Source organism: Hermetia illucens, chromosome 6 (genome assembly GCF_905115235.1).
Source record: "Hermetia illucens chromosome 6, iHerIll2.2.curated.20191125, whole genome shotgun sequence".
NCBI classification, from domain to species: domain Eukaryota; kingdom Metazoa; phylum Arthropoda; class Insecta; order Diptera; family Stratiomyidae; genus Hermetia; species Hermetia illucens.
The window spans coordinates 35,703,416-35,725,478 of NC_051854.1; the positions used below are offsets into that span (position 1 = coordinate 35,703,416).

Below are 22,063 nucleotides of genomic sequence, written 5' to 3' on the forward strand. Positions count from 1 at the left end.
CCCCCAAAGTCCACCCCAATACTCTTTCGCTTCCATCACCGAGAACTGCATTGTCTGGGCGCTCTGTTGGGATTCGTTGGGAGATCTGAAAAAGCTCCGCTGGTTCCTCGCGTATGTTGCATTCTGGACACGTCTGGAATAACTTTCGCCATATCTTCGTAACCGACTGCATATGACAGAAAGTTTCTGTTTTAGTGTGTCCAGAATTTCAACTACGGGTGTCTCACAGGGGATGGCATAGTTCCGGTAAACCCTCTGCACTTTATTTCTCACCCGTCGGCTGGCATTACCAGTGCTGATCTGAATCAGTTTAGTAATGTCTTGCCTTAGTGAGTCCCGCCGACGTTCCAGACGAATTTTCCATGGTGGATCTCTTTTGTCACTCAAACCAATAACACGAAAGCGAATCTTCTGACCGTGCATCCTTGCATCTATCTTCTATTGCCAGGAACAGATCACCTGGTTGTTTTCTACGTGTCTTGTCGTAACAACTTTGAGGCAATGCCCCAATGTATTAGTTTCTTTTAAAATATTAGGCAGATCAGTCCGGCATTCTGACATTGGGTCATTGGGTCTTCCCCACATTAGCTCCTGATAGCCGAGTCCGTTATCCTCATTTTTTAGGGTGATAGTTCTCAGATCAATGACTTGCTAGAAAAAATACTTCATTTCATTCCATGTCCCTTTTGGTTGACCAATTACACCTCACATAGGGATCACTGACAATGATGTATGGTGTCGCAGACAGACAGACTTTTTATACCTAAAGTAGTTAGCTTCCGGTCACAGTAGTAATAAAGAGTTTGAAGGATTCAAAGAAAATAATGCAATTCAAATCACTTATCATTTTCTCTACTTTATTGGTACTGAATAATTAAAGGCACTAAATCCTCAAATTGAATCTCTCCAAATATGTGCTGAATTAATTTCTAAATATGTAGAACGGAAAGGATCACTTCCTCACAGGACATTTACTCTTGAAATAGAAAACTGAAACTTCTGCCATAAAAATTATTTCGTTCGACGTTTTGGAAGGCAAACAACACAGCGCAATTTCTCCGGCGACTTCATGAAATAATGTAACAATTTATCAAGGATCGCTTTCCGTAAGGATTCGATTACCTGAAAACAAGTTCAATTAATGTTAACAAATTAAGAGTTTTTGTTAATCCCAGTACGAACTCGGAAGTATGGTGGAAGCCCATTTCTTTCGTTCCGAATTCACTCAATATGAAAAAGAAAATGCTATACTATACTAACGGGGACATTGATGGGAGAATACATAGCTTCCACAACTCGAATACATTCCATGGCTCGCGAAATTTGTTCAAAAGAACGCACTGAACTTGCAGGTGTCTCAGCGGAACCATACCCTAGTCGCAAAACCAGATTCAAATTCTGCCGGAAAACTATATCCCGAGCATAAAGATGCCTTAAAGAGGCATTAACTTGTTGCGCCTTTTCATTGTCCGACATTGACTCTGCTACTAGTGAAAGCAGACTTTCGATAGCACTGGGATTTTTATAGTCAGAGGTATCATCACCGGACTTTTTGTTCTTTTCTAAATACGAAGCAGGACGAGTGTCAGCACTGGAAATGGTATCTTTTAAATGTTTGTCAGTGAAAGTTCCTATAACTTCTGTAATACGATCGTAAAGCGCATGAGTCATTCTCCACTCGGCTTGAGGTGAATTCTCAGAGGGTTGGGCGGCATCAACTCTGGGAAAGCGAGGCTTACGTAATTCCGAAGGTACTTCAGCTGGTACAGTTAATTTCTTATCTGAATTTATTTCTTTGAAGGGGAATCCATATGAAAAGGAGGAGGGGAATTCACCTGCAGCTTGCAAATGCATGACGATTTCTGTGGTTGACTCATTTTTTGACGGCTCATTTGTATTTCTATCCTCTCCATTTTCGTTTGTATCTTCCTCTATTCTGCCTGGCGATAAATCAGGGACTGATGATGTCGTGTTTTCATATTCGTTCTTAAAATCAGCAGCGGCGTTCACAATTTCTTCCATTAGAGAACTTTCATGGTCTAATATTTGGGGTTTTGGATTTTCTGGAGGATCATCGGCGCTATCAGAAATGCAGCCTTTTTTTTTATTAGCCAGTAAAATATCTGCCAGTTTCCGGATTTCTTTGGCAAGTTCAGTAAATTCGCCGTTAGGTGGCATGCAATTGTTACACTTCTAAAAGATCATAGATTCATTGTTAGTCACAATATTTTAAAAGGGATGTAAAAGCAACAGGATCTCGTTTTTATAAGGTTCATAACATTCTTTAATTTTATCAAATCTATCGACCTCGAAATTCATAGGCAAGGACGAATAAACAGTTAACAGGAATTTAAGAAATTTATGTTGTTCACTTCCCCTGAGTTCAAGTGATACTGCTCAAGTAAAATTAATAATAGCAGGAATACCTCCTAGGAATACAAAAATTTGACATACTCGTATGCATGCAACAATATTGGGGTATTTGATAGAAATCCTACTTTTATCAACAAACTTATAATGGATCAAAGTTTTTCTTCATGTCAATCTGTCACCTAACATCAGACATAGAATACACTCTATGTACATATATACTGGTAATTATCACAATAAAATGAACAGACTGAGATACCAAAAGGCCAAATATGTATATGGAGCGATTTGGGAACATTTTATTTCTATTCGTTTTGAGAATGATGCGGTCCTAAGTCCGCATCAACTTAATGCTGGACCGGACCAAATGGGGAGCAACTTACTCCCTCTTTCCTGGTCCACGGACCCCTCGCTTAGGGCCTGCACCCAAACTTTTCAAAAAAGCAAGCGATGACGGCTTTACGGTTTCTTACCAGGGCAGAGGCAAATCGTCAAACGCTGCCTCACCTCTGCCCTGGGAGCAGCGTGACCGTAGCGGCTAACTTGTTGTAAGAAAATTTTGGATCGGCTTTGATCATTATGCCGGCTCCACAAGTTTAACTCTTGCCGCAAATTTCAAACGACCACACCTTCACAAGTGCGTTAGTGTTTTCTGAACAGGCAAGCAAATTCCCTTTGATGAAATCAAAAACTGACACTCGATCGGATCGTTCGCTAGCCCTTGAAAACCCGCACGTATGAATTTGCGATGGCTTGTTGAGTTTGCCCAACATGTGGATCCGGCATTAAAGATTTAACTCTTCCAAAGCAGGTATGTGATTTTGAACGAGTTTATAATTCGCCAGATTTGTCATCAGCATCACTTTTAAATGAAGTTGCTGGCTCAGGTATGAATTTATGGGCGAAATAGTCCATAGATAACTCTCCGCCAGAAACTTGTTTCACTGGAAACTTGGTAGAAGTTAAGTTGACTATTCCACATGGCAGAAGGAAGATTTATCGTACGCAATAAGCTCGACGCTCCGACAATCGGGGCGATTCGGGTTCATAACACGACACACATGGGGTATCGTAAATTGCCAACTACGTGTGTACAGTAATTTCCAAGACAAATGGCATCATTTTTTTGCGATACTTCTTCGAAACTTCGACCTGAACCGAGATATTATTTAATGGTTCTAGGTCAGCATATTGGAACAAGTCGGGAAACCGGAAGCTGGACGCTTCAGGTACGAAAGGTTTTGTGTATTTCTTAGTACGTAGCACGTAATATATCCATATAATATGCGAGAGAATCCACTTTCCGGTGATATGGACATTCATAGTCTTCAATTTTCAAAGAAGCAACAAATTTGAGGTATTATAACTTTGTTAGTAATAGTGCGATTTCAACCAAACTTGGTAAGATCATGCTCTATACTATAGCCTATATTACTGTAAAATTTCATGGTACTAGGATGGACTTAAGGGGGGTTTCTAACCAATTACAAAAAATTGTAGTAATATACTATTATTAACTTTATTTAAACAGATATCGGTATGGAAGGTATTTCGGAGCCCAGGCACTACATAGTGGCAACCTCCTGATTTTTTTCAGATTTTTCGGTTTGGTAGTTTCTGAGAATGGCCCCCTTAAAGAAGTGATCACTTTCAACCCGCCGCACTCCCCACCCTTCCAACGAATGTCAAAACTAAGATCGGATTTGAAAAGTACTAATCGAGACCTTTAATTTGATACCCCACATGACTACATTTGATGAAAAAAATTTTACACCCCTCTTTTGCATGTATGGGGACCCCCTCCTTAAATTCAACGTAAAAGGATGTAATTCACTGTATGGGTGAGCGTTCACAATTCCCACCTTTCTACCAAATTTTGTGTCAATCGCTATAACCGTCTCCGAGAAAAATGCGTGTGACGGACAGACAGACCGACAGACAGACAGACAGACCGACAGACAGACAGACAGACCGACAGACAGACCGACAGACAGACAGACAGATCACCAAGCAATCTTCTTTGAGACATGTGTCGAGGCACAGGCCAAAGAGCTATCATGCCCGAAACCGAGAAAGATTTCAGGCTGGTCTGCAAAATCTTTGGATGAGGAGACCTTCATAGAGGTGTGGTTAGATCAGCCTGATAAAGCAGACACCTCTACGGAAAGAGCCGTCCATCTGGCTCAATGCATTGCCAAAGCGTGTGACGCGTCCATGCCTAGAAGGTGTTCATTCCCCAGTAGAAGACCAAACTACTGGTGGAATGATGAACTGACCGGCCTTCGATCAGCCTGCCACCGAGCCAGAAGAGTGGCTCGGAGGGCGGTAGAGTCGAACAGGGACAAAAGGAGCGCGCCTATAAGGCAGCCCGCAAAAACCTCAAGCTCGCCATCCAGCGAAGCAAGAGGGAGTGCTTTAAGGAGCTCTGCTCAGAAGTGAACATAAACCTGTGGGGGAATGCCTACAGAATCGTGATGGGACGATTCATAGGCCGTTCATCTCCGCAGATCACGTGCCCCACCCTCTTGCTAAAAATCATCCAGGGGTTATTCTCCCAGCAAGAGGAGAGCACCGACATACTCCAACCGCCTCTGAATGTGGCGACAATTCCGCCAGTCACCAGAGACGAGCTATTGGATATCTGCGGTAGAATAGGAGACAACAAAGCGCCGGGCCTGGACGGAGTACCGAATAAGGCCCTTAAGCTTGCCGTGAAATCCAGACCGGACATGTTCGCTGAGTTGTTCGAAGCGTGCATGTCCGAGGGGATATTTCCAGTGGCATGGAAGCGGCAGAAGTTGGTACTTCTGCCTAAACCAGGTAAACCTCCAGGTGAACCATCGTCATATCGACCCATATGTCTCCTGGACACGGTGGGGAAAATGCTAGAGCGGGTAATCTACAATAGATTACTCCCGGTTGTTGAGAGCCAAGGCGGCCTTTCGGATCGGCAGTATGGGTTCCGTAAAGCCAGATCAACCATTGATGCCATCAAATTGGTTACTGGCTTGGCCGAAGATGCAATTCACGGAAAGGGTAGTACCAGCAAATATTGCGTGGTAGTAACCCTGGATGTGAAAAATGCATTCAATTCGGCCAATTGGAATTTAATACGGAAATCTTTAGCGAAGGTTGGTATTCCCGCCTATCTCGCTGCTATCGTCGATAGTTATTTAACTGAAAGGAGGCTCTGGTATGACACCGATGACGGACCCCAGGAGTACGTTGTTTCCGCGGGTGTCCCGCAGGGCTCCGTATTGGGCCCACTACTGTGGAGCATCATGTACAACGATGTATTTAATCTTCCCCTTCCGGGGAAGCCACAGTGGTGGGTTACGCTGACGACATAGCGCTGGTTGTTGTCGCAAAGCATCTCGAAGATGCTGAGTTATACTCAAGTGAGGCAATCGGTGCTGTTAAAAGTTGGCTAAAGAACTCTGGTCTGACACTTGCGGAGGAAAAAACGGAAGCGGTCCTCATCACTAAGCGCCGGAAGAGAGATTACGCCTGTATTAGAATCGGGAATCATATCGTCACTTCCAAGCCGACCATCAAATACTTGGGAGTGGTGATAGACAGGAAGCTTAGCTATAAGCAACATGTGCGGTATGTTTGCGACAAATCATCCACTGCAAGTATGGCCCTGGCAAGGATGATGCCGAACATTGGAGGGCCACGGCATACCTCTAGGTTGCTTATAGCCAGGGTGGTGACCTCGATCATGCTCTATGCAACCCCAGTTTGGAGGGAGGCGTTGTGGATGTCAGGGAATGCTACCAAACTGAGTTCAGCCTACAGGAGGACAGCCCTGAGGGTATGCTCTGCCTTCAGGACTGTCTCAGATGATGCAGCATTCGTCATCTCTGGAATGATGCCGATTGACATCTTGGCAGATGAGATGGCGAACATATACAATGCAAAGCCAACCTCTTCCTCATCGCGGACGAGGAAGACTGAAAGGGAGAGATCCATAAATAGATGGCAAGAGCGGTGGGAACGCTCGGGAAAGGGCCGGTGGACGCACAGGCTCATTCCTGCCATCAAGGAGTGGTTGGAGAGACGACACGGTGAGATTAATTATAATCTCACCCAGTTTCTCACGGGGCACGGAGGATATCTCCAATACCTTCACAGGTTTAAATTGGAGACCTCACCCGATTGTCCAAATTGCAATGGAGTCCCAGAGGACCCAGAGCATGTATTCTTCCACTGTCCGAGATTTGTGGAAGAAAGGAGGAATCTAGAGGAGACTCTAGGGGAGGTGCTGGTACCAGAAAATCTGGTGCCGAAAATGCTAGCACATCAAGAGAATTGGGATGCGGTAAACTCTATGATCGCATCTATCCAAAATAAACTGCGAAAAGCAGAGGAGAGGAGAAAAACGCGGTCACGTGCGCCGCGTATAGAAGAAAGGTGACAAAGCTAGAGTGAGCTGACTCCGCCCCGTGATGTAATACCTTATGGTGGTTCCGCGGGGCAGGGAGGGAGTCGGGGGTGGTTTTAGTGGGTAAAAATCCCACACGCTGGTGTGTCCAGACCAGTGTCTTTTTGAAGATTTCCACCTCCTCAACAAAAAAAAAAAAAAAAGACAGACAGTAAACTGATTTTAATAAGGTTTTGTGTTTACACATTCGCATTGAGCACTATGCTTACAATAGTTGCCAAGGCGGGGGGGGGGGGATTTTTCCTCGATCACAGATGTGTGTAAGTGGCCTCCAGTACCGCCTTATAATATACCTTCTGGAGCGTAGGACGTACTATACCAGCTAGATTCAGGGCCAAGAAGCAACAGTCCCAACAGATAGACTGTAGACTCAGTAAAACATACGTATGGCGTGGAAACGGAGAGGCAGAGGCTTCCACATTCGGTTCATTTTAACATTTAACATGATGATTGGCATTGAATTGAAGGTAGATTTTGAAAATATCACTTAAACGGAGATATAAGCGTTTAAAGTTTTTCCCGAGATTCGTCGAAATTTTAGAAATTTTTAAGTTGAATATCATTATCCTAAATCCTATCCTATGAAAGAATTGACGTAAAGGAATTCTAACCAATTCAAGCCAACGGCGCACCCAATCTGAAGAGGCAGAATAGAAAGGAATAAATCGGAAGTACAAAGATTTCTGGGTTATAATTTTAATTGAACAAATTTGAACAGTACAAAGGAAAATAAAAAAAAAATAAAAACTACATAAAAGCTGTATACCTAGAAATCGGACTTACCTCCGTAAAATTAATTGCTTCGGAAAGCTTTCCAGTAGCATCTGCCAGATCAGCGATTTTGGCTAAATTCATGCGTTTGCTCGGAGCCAACTCTTCAGCTAAATTCGGAGTATCTACTGCTGCCTGCCTAGGTCTGGTGAAAGCATCTTCACTGACCGATCGTAATTCGTCCATAAGATTTCTAATTTTCTCTTTGTCACAGCTACGTTGCTCTATTAATTCACAAATTCTCATTTCTAGGGTGTTAACTTCTTCCTTAAGCTCAGAGTTCGTCACTTCAATATGAAGTAACTCTTTGCCAGATTTAGCTAACTGATTTCGGAGGTATTGAGTTTCAGTTTCATGCGCTTCATCAGCTTCTTGGATCATTTTGTTCATCATAGCAATATCTTCTTCGAGTTTGCGACTTTTTTGCTTTTCTCGCTCTAAGTTCTGCTGAACAACCACTTCCAGATAACTCTTAAGCTCAAGATATTCTGCTTTCAATTTTTGGTAATCATTTTGTAAAGATTCATTCTTTTGAGTTAGGGTTTTATTCTCTTTGTTAAGTCTACAAATGCGGTTTTTATGACAAGTCTCGCTTTCCTCCAGGTGACTTAGACGCTCCAAAGCCGATTGCGAGTCAGCTGCTATCCGTTCTTCTAGCTTTGCAACCTTCGCCTTAAGAAGACACTCAGTTTGATAGGCCTTGTCTATTCTATCCTTGTAATCCTTCTCCATTTGCGCCCACAAATTATCCGCGCTTTCCAGTGTTTCATTATATGCTCTGTTAAGTTCTGTAATATTTTGTGTAAGTTCTTTTTCACGAGCCATGAGTTGCTGAAGCTTAATGCGAGCTTCATATGCGTTTTTTTCCGCTTCATGACACGTACATTTCCTAAGGTCTGAATCCATTGTACCTTTTCCTCTATCATCCGACAGGTATCTCCCGTTCACTATAAAGGAATTAAATAGGAGAATAGCTGGCATAGCAGTTTTGATTAGATTCAGACTATTTTTATAATCTTTCTCCCGACTTTCTAGATTGCTGATCTCTTTCTGGTGAGCTGCAACAGAATCTTGTAGACTATTGTAGCTTTGCCGGAATTCCTGCAATTTAGCATGGGCTGCTTCTTTGGACATTTCTAGCTCTAAATTGCGTTGACCTAATATTTCTAGATCAATCTCCAATCGTTGCAATTTCAACCTGGTATCGTTCTCAACTTCCTCCAATTCGCAACGTTCTTCTTCTAAGCGACTATTGTCCTCTGAGAGGCGTTTAATTTGTTGCTCGTAATCTTTCACCAAAAATTCTAGTTGAACTTCTCTTTGCAACCGATCTGCTAATTTTTTTATTTGTTGGTCACCGCTACTCTCGTAGACGGCAAGCTTCTTTTCTAGGACCTCTAAGCGGTCCCTATAATAGGCTAATTTCTTCTGATCACAAAGATTTGAAGACAGAACAACAGGTACAGGATCTTTAGAAACACTTTCCTCGATTTTTTCACGGAATTCATTTAGCTTTCGGATTTCAGCACATAGTTCACCAACGGGTGGGGATAATGAATCGTCCGGTTCGGTTTGTGTATACTGCGAACAAATATCCACAGAATCCGACTCAAACACTCCACTTTCCTGCAAACTATTTGTATACCAACTGCGACTTCTTTTTGAATTGCTAGGGGATGCTGTTTGACCGCTTCCCAAATCACAATTTCCCCATATGAAACTTAACGTTTCAGGGGCTTCGTTTATCGAACTATAATCTGAAAATGTTTCTTGATTTGCTTTCACCTGAAAATTGGAAAAGAGAAACAAATGTCAAACTTCTTATTATATAACGATTTTTACAAAAAAAATATGATTCCGTGAATTAGTATCTAAACTCTAATAAACATATCCAAACTCTCTAGGACAACAATGAAATTTGAATGAATGACAAATTTGGGAGAGCAAATGAAGGATATATTAGCCTAGAGATGGCATGCTGAGAGAAGGAAAACTTGAACGTCACATTTCGTCCTACATAACGAACTTTTGGTCAACTACCTTCAATCAAATTAACAAAAATGTTGTTTATTTAAATCTCTAAGCATTCTCTCTCTATAACGACAAAAAAAAAAGGAATCCCTATTGTTCACCCTTTCCTGCTTCTGCTAATGTCATGCATAAGCTCAATCTGGATAAAGTGGCGTTCCACAACTGTTTTTCTTTGTAAGGGACATATCAACGAACATCTTAAATCTAAAATTTACCGCAATGTCGTCTGTCCTGCCGCCCTCTATGGTTCTGAGTGTTGGCCGGCTATAAAAGACAATGAACGGCGTCGTGCGGTAATGGAGACGAAGATTTTGCATTGGACGACTGGCGTGACACGTTTTGACCACACCCGAAATGAGGATATCCGCAATCGATGTGGGGTTGGCCGGTTGCGGGAAAATTTTGAGAAAGGTGTCTTCAACGGTGTGGTTATATAATTCGCGCTAAAGAAAATTCCCTCGCCAAAATTGTTTCACGACTAAAAGGCCGGCCGAAACAACGGTGGGGTCATACCCTGAATGGTGATTTGAAAGCCTCGTGACTGTATACAGATTAGGCCTTTCATAAAACAGAATAACGCAACCGATCACTACGAGCCAACCCCGCTTGGGAACAGCGCAAAGACTAAAGAAAAAAAAATAAGGGGCATCATCACAGACTTTGGTATGCGGAAAGTGACAAATAGAAATGAAAAGCAGGTGTCGATACCAATACCTTTTTTTTTTATTTGTCTACACACAAGGGCCTGCAGACATGTACAGTTGTAAACAGAATCTGTACTCGGGTGAACGGTAGCATGAATAGTCCGAAGTGCAAGGACTCAACCGTTTGTCGAAGAACCTGAGTAGTATTGTTTCAACTGGTAATTCTGTTATTAAAGAGATAAGAGAAGATATTCCTATAAATGATTCTCATTGTTGTGACGTTGGGTCCTAATCACTAAAATAATTTTATATAATGAAAAATGGGGAGTGGAAGTGGAATTTCAAATGTAATTCGTTCAGATGTATTACAAGAACAAATAAAATCATAATGTCGCAGCCAAATCAACTTACCTTCTCACTGACTCCTTCCAACTCGATAATCCTGAATTCCAATAGTTCATTTTGCTCTCGTAATTCAGCCACTTCTTTCTGCAGAGAGTCTTCTTGTGATCTTATGTACAATATTTCTTCTTGTAGTTGTTGCACCTTTGCATTTTGGTTTCTAACCTGAATAGTATATTAGGTAAAACCAAATCGGAAGTTTTATGGACTTTACCTTACCTCTATAGCTGACTTTTCTAGCATTTTGGTTTGCTGTTTAAAAAATTCTAACTCATTTCTAAGTGAAGCATTTTCCTCCCGTAATCCTTCATTTTCAGTTTGTAAATTTGAGATTTCAGTTAAGTAGTTTTTCATCTGAAATTATTTATAAAGTTTTAATTGAGATATTGCTTCGCTGAAAATGGATATAGGGCTTGATGTCACCCCAAAATATAACTCTCACTTCCTTCACAACAATGTTTGTTTGGGTTCAATTTCATGTTGTTAATGTTAATAATAATTTTGATAATTTTATCACATGGTAGTCAGAATTTACTCTACGCAAAATCATTAGTTGACGGCGCGATAGTTGAGTTGGTTGAATGTAAGCTGCTCTCCTCATGAACGTTTATGTTTATTTTATGTAGGCCTACAGTACAGTAAAGTGTCATTGAAAATGCGGCTGTCTCGCGCCTTACACTGCTCCACATTACGTTTAGGCAAACGTATTTAAAAAAACCTGTCTTATACTTGAATTTAAAAACAATTCTTTTTCTGGTTTACCTGTGCCAGCTAACTATTATATAAGGAAGTGAAAATTGAACCTAAATGCTTAGATTTAACCCCAGAAAGCAAATGGTTGTACCTCTTTAGTAGTTTGCCTATCAGTAAGTACTACTAAATCTACAGCATCGTGATTCAATTCCTTAGCTTTTTTTACAATCTGGGTGCTAATAATAAAGTTAATTTCTTATTAGCAGAGTCGGACTATTTGGCCCTCGAAATATCGGTATATCGTTACTGGTTCTACAATGTGAAGAAAAGCGTATTAACCACGCCTACTCGCGATCTTTGTCAATCTCGGGCAATGTAGTTCAACTTCCAGGTCATAGGAAGATTACAATCTCCGAAGGGACTCTCAGTCAACGTGGATTCCTCTGTAACGAATAGGCAAAAATAGAAATATCAGCCCCGTGACCTATCCTTCTTATCAATATGTCCGTAGGTATCCCACCCAAATGCCGACACATTTCTATCTTCAGTACTATAAGATCAGAGCACCCCGATAACGCGTCGCAGACATGTATTAGTAATTATTTTTCATGCCTTGGTCCCATACATCATCATTACCAATGGCCCAACAACCAGTGTCCGGTCTAGGCCTGTTTTAGTAAGGAACTCCGGACATTCCGGTATTGCGCCGGGGTCCAACAATTTGATATGACTAAAGGTTGTCTGGCGTCCTGGACTATGCCAATATTTGAGGTAGGGTATGTCAAGTCATCTTTTTCTATGGTAGATATTGTCCTTATACATTTTCTGGACTGGATCATCCTCACCCATACGGATCCGCCCACTCCAACCTCTTTAGCCGGATTTTATCCATAACCAGACGGTTGCGGTATTGCTCATTGATTTTGTCGTTATATAGGCTACGGAATCGCCCATCCTCATGTAGAGAGCCCAAATTTGTTGGAGGATTCTTCGCATTTTTTCTTGCTAGAAACCAAATCTCCGAGGAATACATGAAGACTGTCAAGATTATTGTCTTGTGCAGTTAGAGCTTTGATCCTATGGTGAGACGTTTCGAGAAGAACAGTTTTTGTAGACTGAAATAGGCTCTGTTGGCTGTCAATAGCGAATTTCATCGTGTTAGCTGGTTGGCTGATAAATTATAAACATTGTAATCTCCTATCTTTACTGTTCTCAGTTGAGCAGTGCAATCTGATGCTGTTAAGAACATTGCTGCGAAACATTTTCAACTCTATATTTGTTTTGAGTAACTCCATTAGTTCTAGACAAACCAGAAAGGATTTAGAGGCGTTAATGCGTCGAGTGACATGAAGTTCCGTGCAACCGTCAAGAGGGAGGGAAACCACGTTATTTGGGTATACAACTTCTTCAACTGCAGACTAAGATCCATTATTTTGTTTATATTAATCTTCATTCAACTTTCTTCGGTTCTTCTTGCAGATTCAAAAACCATTCAACAATAATCTCTCTTGCGATGATTCAGTTAGCGCCCAGTGAAAATAGTCCAGATGTGATGTCAGACTATATATCACCACCAGTATCAGACTTGGTGGCGCGTAACAGTTGTACACATATACTCCGTATATTTTTGCCCACACAAAGCCGCTGTATGTCTAACTTCCAGTATATTGTATGGTTTGTCGACCACATGTCCATATCGCCGTTCCACCACTGGAATCTATAAACCATATGCCACAGTGATGGTTTCTATAGGGTTCGCTAATGATGGCAGTTTCCACCACGGATTCGTAAATGGTCTGCCCGAGTAAATCTTGAGCTACCCTGCAATGATTGATGTTCATTTGAATAAAACTCAGCGTCCTTCTAAATTCGGGACATTTAGCACTTCCGGCAATATGCCGGCAATCCCGTCCCTCCCTTCCTTCGCACAATAAGCATTTCGGATCGGCATTGATCGGTCCGTCCATGTCCATGTCTTCTCGAAATGATCAAACGCCACGAGGCACTTGAAGCACGTCTGCTCTCTCAAACGGCAAACAACCCATCCGATTCGATCCTTCCCCGCCGCCAATAACTTTTGCGCTGCGTCCTTTGGCAATCGCAATGTGACCGTTTGAGTATTACCATATGCTCTCCGCAGACTCATAATGGACTCCTGGGCAAGTTCCTCCAACTTGAACTGTTCCATCAAGGTAGCGCAAATTTCTCCTTTAGATCGACCTCATGTCTTTGGGTCCGTAATGTGGCATTCTCCCCAAGTGAGTTCTTAACCTGAGTTCAGAAGTCAGCAGTTTTCCCCAAGCTGGTTTTTTCAGTTCAAACATGAAGCTACCCTTCTGGGTCCTTCGAAACTTGCCGACGTTTCCGCCTAGATCTTTTAGGTCGGGGTCAGCTTTGATCTTTTTCAGTATCTCCGCGTAGGATAAACTTCCATTGTTGGAGATCACAATCGCTTCTGGACGAATTCGCACTTTTGGCTTTTTCTTCGAATTTTTTGTTTGCAACCTTGGTCCATCGGTCGTTTTCATTCCGCTTGGATTTTGCCGATTTGATTGCTGGAGCTCGCACTTCGGTGCTTTTAGTTCCGTTTTTTGGAATTATTTGTATAGCTTTTTCCTCTTAGGATGCTGATTTGTCAGAGGATCCATATTTTTTTCCCACTCTCTTGTTGATGAACTCAAACATCTCCACTATTTTTGCACCAAGTTGTATGAAGGGTAATTCCTCTGTTTCAGGGCCCTGCTCTTCATGAGTCTTAATCGGATTACAAGCTTAATAGTCGAGTAATGTAGGCTATAATATAGAACTTGATCCTACCAAGTTTGGTGGAAATCGCATTATTATAATACTAAAAAAGTTATAATAGATCAAAATTTCACTTCTTTGGAAATTCAAGATTTTGAATGTCAATATCACCCAAAAGTGGATATTCTCACATATATGCATATATACATATTACATATATGCGCATATTACGTGTTACGTACTAATGGGACGAATTCACACTGACCACATTGCCTCCTAGTGTACCGTTACGGTCTTGAATGAAGTGCTCTAACACACTTCAAGGCCCTGATCCAACATGGATTGTTGCGCCAACGATTATTATTATTATTATTATTAAAAGCTTTCATACCTGAAGCGTCCAGCTTCCGGTTTTCCGACTTGTTGTTAATTACCTTGGCCCATACACCGTTTTCATTCCCCTTGGATTTTGCCGATTGACGAAGTTCACAATTGAGAGACCAGCTTTCTTTCTTCGGTGCTTTTAGTTCCGTTTTGCGAAACTATTTGTATGTCCTTTTTACCCTTAGGCGCCCGACTTCCCAGAGGATCCACATATTTTTCAAGCACACTCTTGTTTCGTGACAGCTTTATTGTAATATGATTAGGGGTCACTCAGGTCGCCTGTGACACTGTTCGGGCAGCAAATTTTGACTTGTCCTTGGAATTTTGTTCCTCTTGCTGCGGTTCATTGTGGAGCGCTCTAATAGCTCCCTGCATATTTTTTATGGTTTGTCCCTGATGAACTTGACACTTCAACTATTTTTGCATATCGATCAAGTTTTAAAATGCCTCCTAATATTAGTTTTGATTTTTCATACTTTGTCATGGTGGCCGAGAGTACGCAAATACTCCAAAAATTGTTGTACTTATGACAAGCCCCCCTTTTCAAAGGTCTGAAAACTTATCTATCATAATTAAGCGTGCTATCGCGTCACTGTAGCACATTTCTCTTGCGAGAGTGCTATTTATGTGTAAACAGTTTTAAAGAGCATTTTAGCTACTTGCATGGAGAAATCCGTAAAGGAAGTGCCGAACATTATCACAAGGGTTTCATCCAGGGTCGCAGAGAAAAAAATTGTCCCGAAGTGAAAATTATACGGAAAAATTGGGGCCGGAGTGAAAATGGTTCGAGCTTCTTATTATCCCCGTTTCTATGATAATTAAAATTTCCATTCTGAGCCCCAGAAAAAACTTCCAGGGAATCCGCTTTTCTACTCCCTCCCGATAGGCCGAGTTTCTTATATAGTGGGCAACTCGACGTATATCAGACATGACATTTTTAAGAGAAATAAAAAATTGTCATAACCACCCCATGCCGAAGTGTTCTATGTTGAAAATAGAATTTCTGTTCTCCTATTTTTTCGATAAAATATGGAATTCATGTTAAATAATTTCAAAGAAATTAGAAAACCGTGGTAAATCGTAAAAAGATAATGTTTTTTTTCCCTTTTTTACAACAACTAACAATGACAATGAAGTGTGTGAAAAATATAAAAATAATACAATAAAAAGACCACAATCAAAGAACCAATTAATAAACTAACTAAAAACGTATCGCTTCACTAGGCGTCGTGTGGGATATCATTAAATTACTTTAACATGGAAATCCCAGGTGCTTTCAAGGTGGATTTTGTTTCCTAAATTTTCGAAATAGGTTTAGGCGCTTTGAAAGTGGTTTTACTGATTTAAGGAAAAACCGTCGATAAACTCAATTACTTGTTGCTTTAACACATCGTTCAATAAGTCCCGGGACTAACTATGAAAACAACATTTTATCGGCATAATTCTTTATTATTCATCAACATAATCTCCTTCAAGTGTAATACAATCATTCCAACGCTTCTCTAACTTTTCAATGCCATGTTTGTAGAACGATTTGTCTTTTGACTGAAAATGAGCCTCAGTAGTAGCGATCACCTCCTCATTTGAGCCAAATCTTTTCCCCTGGAGCATCTTTTTGAGCTCCGTAAAGAGCCAGCAGTCCAGCCAGATCCGGCGAGTACGGAGGATGAGGAAGCAGTTGGAAGCCTAATTCGTTGAATTTGGTCATCGTTTTGATTGACTTGTGGCACGGTGCGTTGTCTTGATGAAAGATGACTTTCTTCTTCTTCATGTGTGGGCGTTTTTTCGCTATTTCGGCCTTCAAACGATCCAATAACACCATGTAGTAGTCGCTATTGATGGTTTTTCCTTTTTCGAGGTAGTCAATGAAAATTATACCATTCGCATCCCAGAATAGTGACGCCATCACTTTGCCGGCCGACTGTTGTGTTTTTGGACGCTTCGGGTGGCTTTTACCGGCCGTACGCCATTCAGCTGATTGCCGACTTGACTCCGGAGTGAAATGGTGAATCCATGTTTCGTCCACTGTCACATATCGATGCAAAAAATCCTGTTTATTGCGAGTAAACAGTGCCAAACAGCTCTCCGAATCATTGATACGTTGTTGCTTTTGTTCCATTGTGAGCTAACGTGGCAGCCATTTGGAAAAACCTTTTTCATAGCCAATTTTTGGTGCAAAATAGTAAATGCACTACCAGTTGATATGTTCACCATCTTAGCTATCTCGCGCACTTTCATTTCGCGGTCACTTATCACGATTTCAAAACTTGCTTGGTGTTTTCGGAAGTTACTGCCTCATTTGGCCGACCCGAACGTTCCGCATCATTTGTATCAGCACGATCGCGTTTCAAGTCAGCATACCACCGACAAATGGTTATTTTCGACGGAGTAGAGTCCGGATAACGTTTTTCAAGCCATTGCTGAGCTTGAACAGTGTTTTTTTTCCCATTAGAAAACAATGTTTTATCAACAGACGAAACTCGTTTTGGTCCATTTTTTCACGATTGCAAAGGTAGCGTCACTTTAACCACTATAGCTTTCTTGGTTATGTTTCGAATTACATCAAATTTTGACACATCTTATCTGAAGGTTGGTACTTCTGAACCTTGGTATATAAATGGCATTATTAGCTCTATCTCTACGCTAGTCCCGGGACTTATTGAACGATGTGTTATCTCTGCTGGTTTTTAAAGTGCGACTATCTCTAGCCCAATTTTTTTCAAAAACACAAAATTTTCTCAGAAAACAATAATAATAATCAACCCACCTTTTCATTGGCACCATCTAATTCAATTATTCTAAACTCGAGAAGGTCATTTTGTTCTTGCAAGTCATCCACTTGCCTTCGCAAAATATCCTCTTGCGCCTCTAAATGCTTTATTTTTTCCTCCAGTTGCTCCACTCCTGCGTTCTGGTTTCTAGCCTTCTTGTAATAATCATGTGTAATATTTTAGTTTTATTGAAAATCCAAGATCAATTGATTAAATTACATACCTGTAGCGATGATTCCTCCAACTCTTTAATTTGTTGGTGCGAGAATTCCAACTCATTTTTAAGTGAAGTATTTTCTCTGAGTAAATTTTCATTATCACTTTGTAAATTCGAAATCTCGATTGAGTAGTTTTTCATCTGGAAAAGATTAATTCAAAACAATTCAATATACGATTTAAGGATATGCTCAATATCACTTTCTTTTATACTTTCTTTCACTGGAGGGCACCTGACCTGATTTTAAAAATTCTCCACTAAGCCTATTAGTCTTAACTACTAAAAATTGATTGCTGGTGTGCTTGTAAGAAATAAAATGTTGTCCTCTCCATCTTTGTGTGAAATTGTACTAATTGCCAAGGATAATTTCCCATTAAAAATTTGAGTAACAAACAGTAAACAGTAACTTTATCTGCTGTATCTGCTTGAATGAAGTCTCTTACGCCTTAAACCACCGTAAGGATGAACGAGGAAATAGAAATCGTGGCCCTTTCAACGAGAAGGAGGGAGGTCCTGTACAGAAGAAGGGAGCAAATGGTTCCCGAAATACTGTATCTTTTCTATCGAATTACATTTGAAGATTAGTTAACAAATATACTCCATACATTAGCCATAGTTTTTTGTGGTACATACGCTATCAAGGTCTCGGCCCCTACTTTTTTAAAGAATTGAGCTGATTTTAAGTCCTTATATACATAATGGTATATGGTATTTCTATCACTTAAAGAGAAGCTGTCTCCCGCACTTGTTTGTAGTCAAGACGCCCCCCTTTTCTAAAAAAATTAAAAATAGATGACAGTTTCGTCTAAGGCAGAGGTTAGGCGGTGCCTGAAATGTTGGCTCTACCCTGGACAGTACTATCCCCTAGTTTTTGAATACATATATTATCAACAAAATAATAGCCCAAAACCAAAACTAGTTCAATTTTTCATTAATACTGACCGACTGCCATATTTCTAAGTTTTCTACATCCAAAATTGGAGGCTGAGGGCTCATGGATTGCGGTGCCGATGACAATGCCGAATCTGTATCAGAATTTAGATGGTCCTAAAAAAATAACAAGAAATACTTTAGTCAAAAATTGCTTAACACAGGAATATATACATATATACCTTATTTTCAAACATCGGGAGATTTGTCTGAGTTTCTAAGATTCGATTAGTAAGCTCATGTGGCTAGAAAAAAAGAAAACATTTTCAGGATTCAAATATAGGTATAATGCGATTATTCAAACTTTACAGTAATAATTGATAGGCAAGCGATAAATTTCTAAATTCTAAATTTCTGTATTATTGGTCGCATTGCGTGATAACAATTTCAAGACTCTATTCGCTGCAACAGACAAAAGAGCAACAAACACTTTTTTCCAATTGTCTGCCATGGTTTATTTCAGATCTTTTCACAGCTTGGGGCTCGAATCATGCTCCAGCCATCGACAGACTTCCAATATCGCCTGTACTTCCGCCTAGAATACACTGGCGAAACCTGGGAGACCATACGACTTGGATGCACCGTGTGTATTCGAGAAAACCCCCGCGCCGACTCCATAGGCCATCTTTGATCCGTCCATAAAGAATACCGTGTCATAGCCTTGCAACACGCCGCCGGTCTTCCACTTTGCCCTGGTTGGAAGGTCCACAGCAAAGTTTCTCGTGAAGTTCAGCTTGCGTGTGACATAGTCCGTGGGGGATGCCCAGATTTCTCGAGGCATTTCATCCAGGATGTTGGCCTTAGACTTCGTTGCCCAGCATCCGGACTTACGTAGTCTGACGGCACTGCACGCTGCAACATATTTGATGTGGAGGTCTAGGGGGAGGAGATGCAGGAGTACATTGAGAGCATCTGCCGGGCAGAACTGCAGAGCCCCCGTAGCACCTGCACACGCGGTTCTTTGAGATGGCACCACCCTGGGGCGTGCCTCTGTTCACAGCTCTGGCCAAGTGGTTGCCTCCCAAATCGGACTGGATTATCCTGGTACTCAGCATGGATATAATCCAATGCGTGAGATATCCCTCCAATCCAATACCGGTTAAGGCTTCCTTGATGGCGTTGGTACTGACGTTGTTGAAAGCTCCTTCTATATCCAAGAGGGCAGCAAGGGTATACTGCTTGTACTGCAGCGACCGCTCAACCGTGCCAATTACCTCGTGGAAGGCGGTTTCTGTGGATTTCCCTTTGAGGTAGGCATGCTGGGACTTAGAGAAAGGCGTTCTTTCCATAATCGTCCTTAAGTGAATGTCCAGGACGCGTTCTAGGGTCTTCAGCACGAAAGAGGTCAGGCTGATTGGCCGAAAGTCCTTCGCGGACTCATGACCTCGCCTGCCCGCTTTCGGTATGAAAACCACCCGTGCGTGCCTCCAGGACTGCGGTACGTATCCTAAAGTGATGCAACTCCGGTAAATCTCAACAAACCACGGCACAAACCTTTCCTGCTGCTTCTGTAGCATGACTGGCATTATGCCATATGGGTCTGGAGATTTGTATGGGGAGAAGCTGTTTATAGCCCAGCCGATCCTATCCCCGGTAATTACCGATTTGATAGTCTCACACAGCTGGGGTTGCCGCAAACCCTCCAAGCGAGATTCTGACTCACAGCCCTCCTCGCTGGAGGGAAAGTGCGTTTGCACCAGCAGCTCCAAGGTTTCGCTAGAAGATTCCGTCCAGGAGCCTTCCGACTTTTTAAGGAAGGATGGACTCTTATGTTCCTTGGACAGAATTTTACTGAGCCTCGCGGATTCACTAGTGCTTTCAATGTTCTGACAATAGTCTAGCCAAGACCGCCTCTTAGCGGTCCTGGTGGCCGACTTGTACTTCTTTAGGCAGTCCTTGTATGGCTGCCAGTATTTTTGCCTGTAGCAGATGTTGAAGATTTCTCTGGTCAGCTTCCTGAGACCAGAGAGATCTTCGTTCCACCACGGTGGCAGGGTCTTTTTGCTGTACTTAGCAGGGCACGAGACTTTGAAGGCGGTATCAAAAGCCTTCTCCAGAGCCCCGACCTTTGACTCCAGTTCGTAATCCGAAATGTAGGCAGACCAATACTTAATCGGAGAAGATATATATATGATCAACAGACTATGCGATCAAATAAAAGGGAAACCAAATCGAGATATTTGAGATATTAGCATCTATTCAATTCATCCTCCTCCTCATCTCAAAGTAATGACCCCTCCTTTTCGAGTGCACACAACTTCAACTTCGCTAAAACAGTCCCAAAACTACTGTAGTTTAGCAAACACTATAAAATCTGAAAAGTAGGCATCATCAAGGGTAGGCCATCCACTGAAATTGAAATGTTGATTTGAACAAGATTTCCGCGGTTTTCGGGTAGATATTTTCGACCTAGGCGCAGTATGATGATGATCAGCGCTGCTTTCCCTCATATGACCTTGTGGTTTTTTTATGTGATGATCCCTCGAAGAGTAGACACTAGCCCGGAGACAAATCGCAAAGCTAACCGAGGTGCATTCTCATGATGTGGGGATAGGGTTGTGAGTATCAAATTTTGTTCGCTCATCGAGTCATGGACCTGAGCCAAACGGCTATCCACCTGGGAAAAGTGGCCAGAAAGGGAGGATTGGAGAGTAATTCCAGCGAAAGTAAATTTCTCAGATTGATATATTATCGCACTTCCTCCTATTTGCATTGATGAACAGAATATTGGAATCCTTGATTAATTTATATATAGTTTTTTTTTGGACTCCCGCAACAACACGCTGGCGGACTACCAACTAAATACCTCCCTGTCATCAGAGAACTAGCCTGGAACCGTTTGACACATTACTTCGGGCTAGCCCTCCCGCTCTCCCGGCTTTGGAAGCCTTCAAGTCAGGGAATTCCTTTCACCAACGGCAGGGGAGGGGACGAAGGGAGTTGTTAGTTCAGGGAATCCCTTACCTCTGCCGGTCGAGTTCAATCTTCTTCGTAATAAGAAGAGCCCGAACATAATGCGCAATACGATTCCAGCTGCCAGCGCTCTTCAGCATCTCTCTGATAATGTTGTCTGGAGAGAGCTCCCCTGTGTCTGCATAAAGCTGCTGGCGGAGGCCGTCCCACCTCTCGCAAGAGAAAAAGGTGTGTTCAGCGTCATCCGCCACTCTATTGCAGAACACACAATCAGGAGATCGCGCCTTCCCAACCCTGTGCAGGTAAGACTGAAGAAGTTGGGTAAAGAAGTAATCAATCTCACCGTGCTTTCTGTTCAACCATGGGTCTAATTTGTCGATGAGCCGAGCAGTCCATTTGCCTCTTGGCTCATTTTGCCAAGAAAGTTGCCACTCGCTAAGGGTGCGTTGACGTTCTTCACGGGCAACCACTTCTCTTAAGTTTTCGCCTTTACGGCGATAGATAGCTTTGCGCTCCTTGGCAAGGAGGGCAACGGGGATCACTCCCGCAATCACCATCACAGCCGGTTCGGAGACGATGCGATAAGCAGACGCCACTCGCAAAGCTCCCCGCCTCTGCACTTGAGCTAGGCGTTTACGATGCACCTCCTTGTCAAGGGCATCAGCTCATACCTCCGCACCATAGAGAAGGGCGGACTGCGTTGCTCCCATGAGGAGTCGTCTCCTAGTTGATATAGGGCCGCCGACAT

General features: G+C 42.1%; 2 protein-coding genes across 7 annotated transcripts in view; both read right to left on the bottom strand.

Moving 5' to 3' along the window:
• The window catches only part of LOC119658607 (janus kinase and microtubule-interacting protein 3), a 102,105-nt gene that overhangs the window by 7,898 nt on the left and 72,144 nt on the right, over positions 1 to 22,063 (bottom strand). For 4 of the 6 annotated variants that reach the window (XM_038066087.1, XM_038066084.1, XM_038066082.1 and 1 more), the window contains 7 exons: positions 18,585 to 18,647; positions 18,415 to 18,519; positions 17,479 to 17,613; positions 17,252 to 17,410; positions 10,882 to 11,016; positions 10,672 to 10,827; positions 7,598 to 9,370 (listed from right to left, as the gene is read on the bottom strand). In XM_038066087.1, the coding sequence (XP_037922015.1) occupies positions 7,598 to 9,370; positions 10,672 to 10,827; positions 10,882 to 11,016; positions 17,252 to 17,410; positions 17,479 to 17,613; positions 18,415 to 18,519; positions 18,585 to 18,647 (2,526 nt within the window). The remainder of the gene's footprint in view (positions 1 to 7,597; positions 9,371 to 10,671; positions 10,828 to 10,881; positions 11,017 to 17,251; positions 17,411 to 17,478; positions 17,614 to 18,414; positions 18,520 to 18,584; positions 18,648 to 22,063) is intronic. The other 2 variants (XM_038066086.1, XM_038066088.1) reach the window with 2 other exon arrangements.
• Positions 852 to 2,376, bottom strand: LOC119658608. The gene is made up of 2 exons (XM_038066089.1): positions 1,261 to 2,376; positions 852 to 1,122 (listed from the first exon to the last, which is right to left on the bottom strand). The coding sequence occupies exons 1-2, from the start codon at positions 2,176 to 2,178 to the stop codon at positions 1,012 to 1,014; spliced, it is 1,029 nt and encodes a 342-aa protein (XP_037922017.1). The 5' UTR covers positions 2,179 to 2,376; the 3' UTR covers positions 852 to 1,011.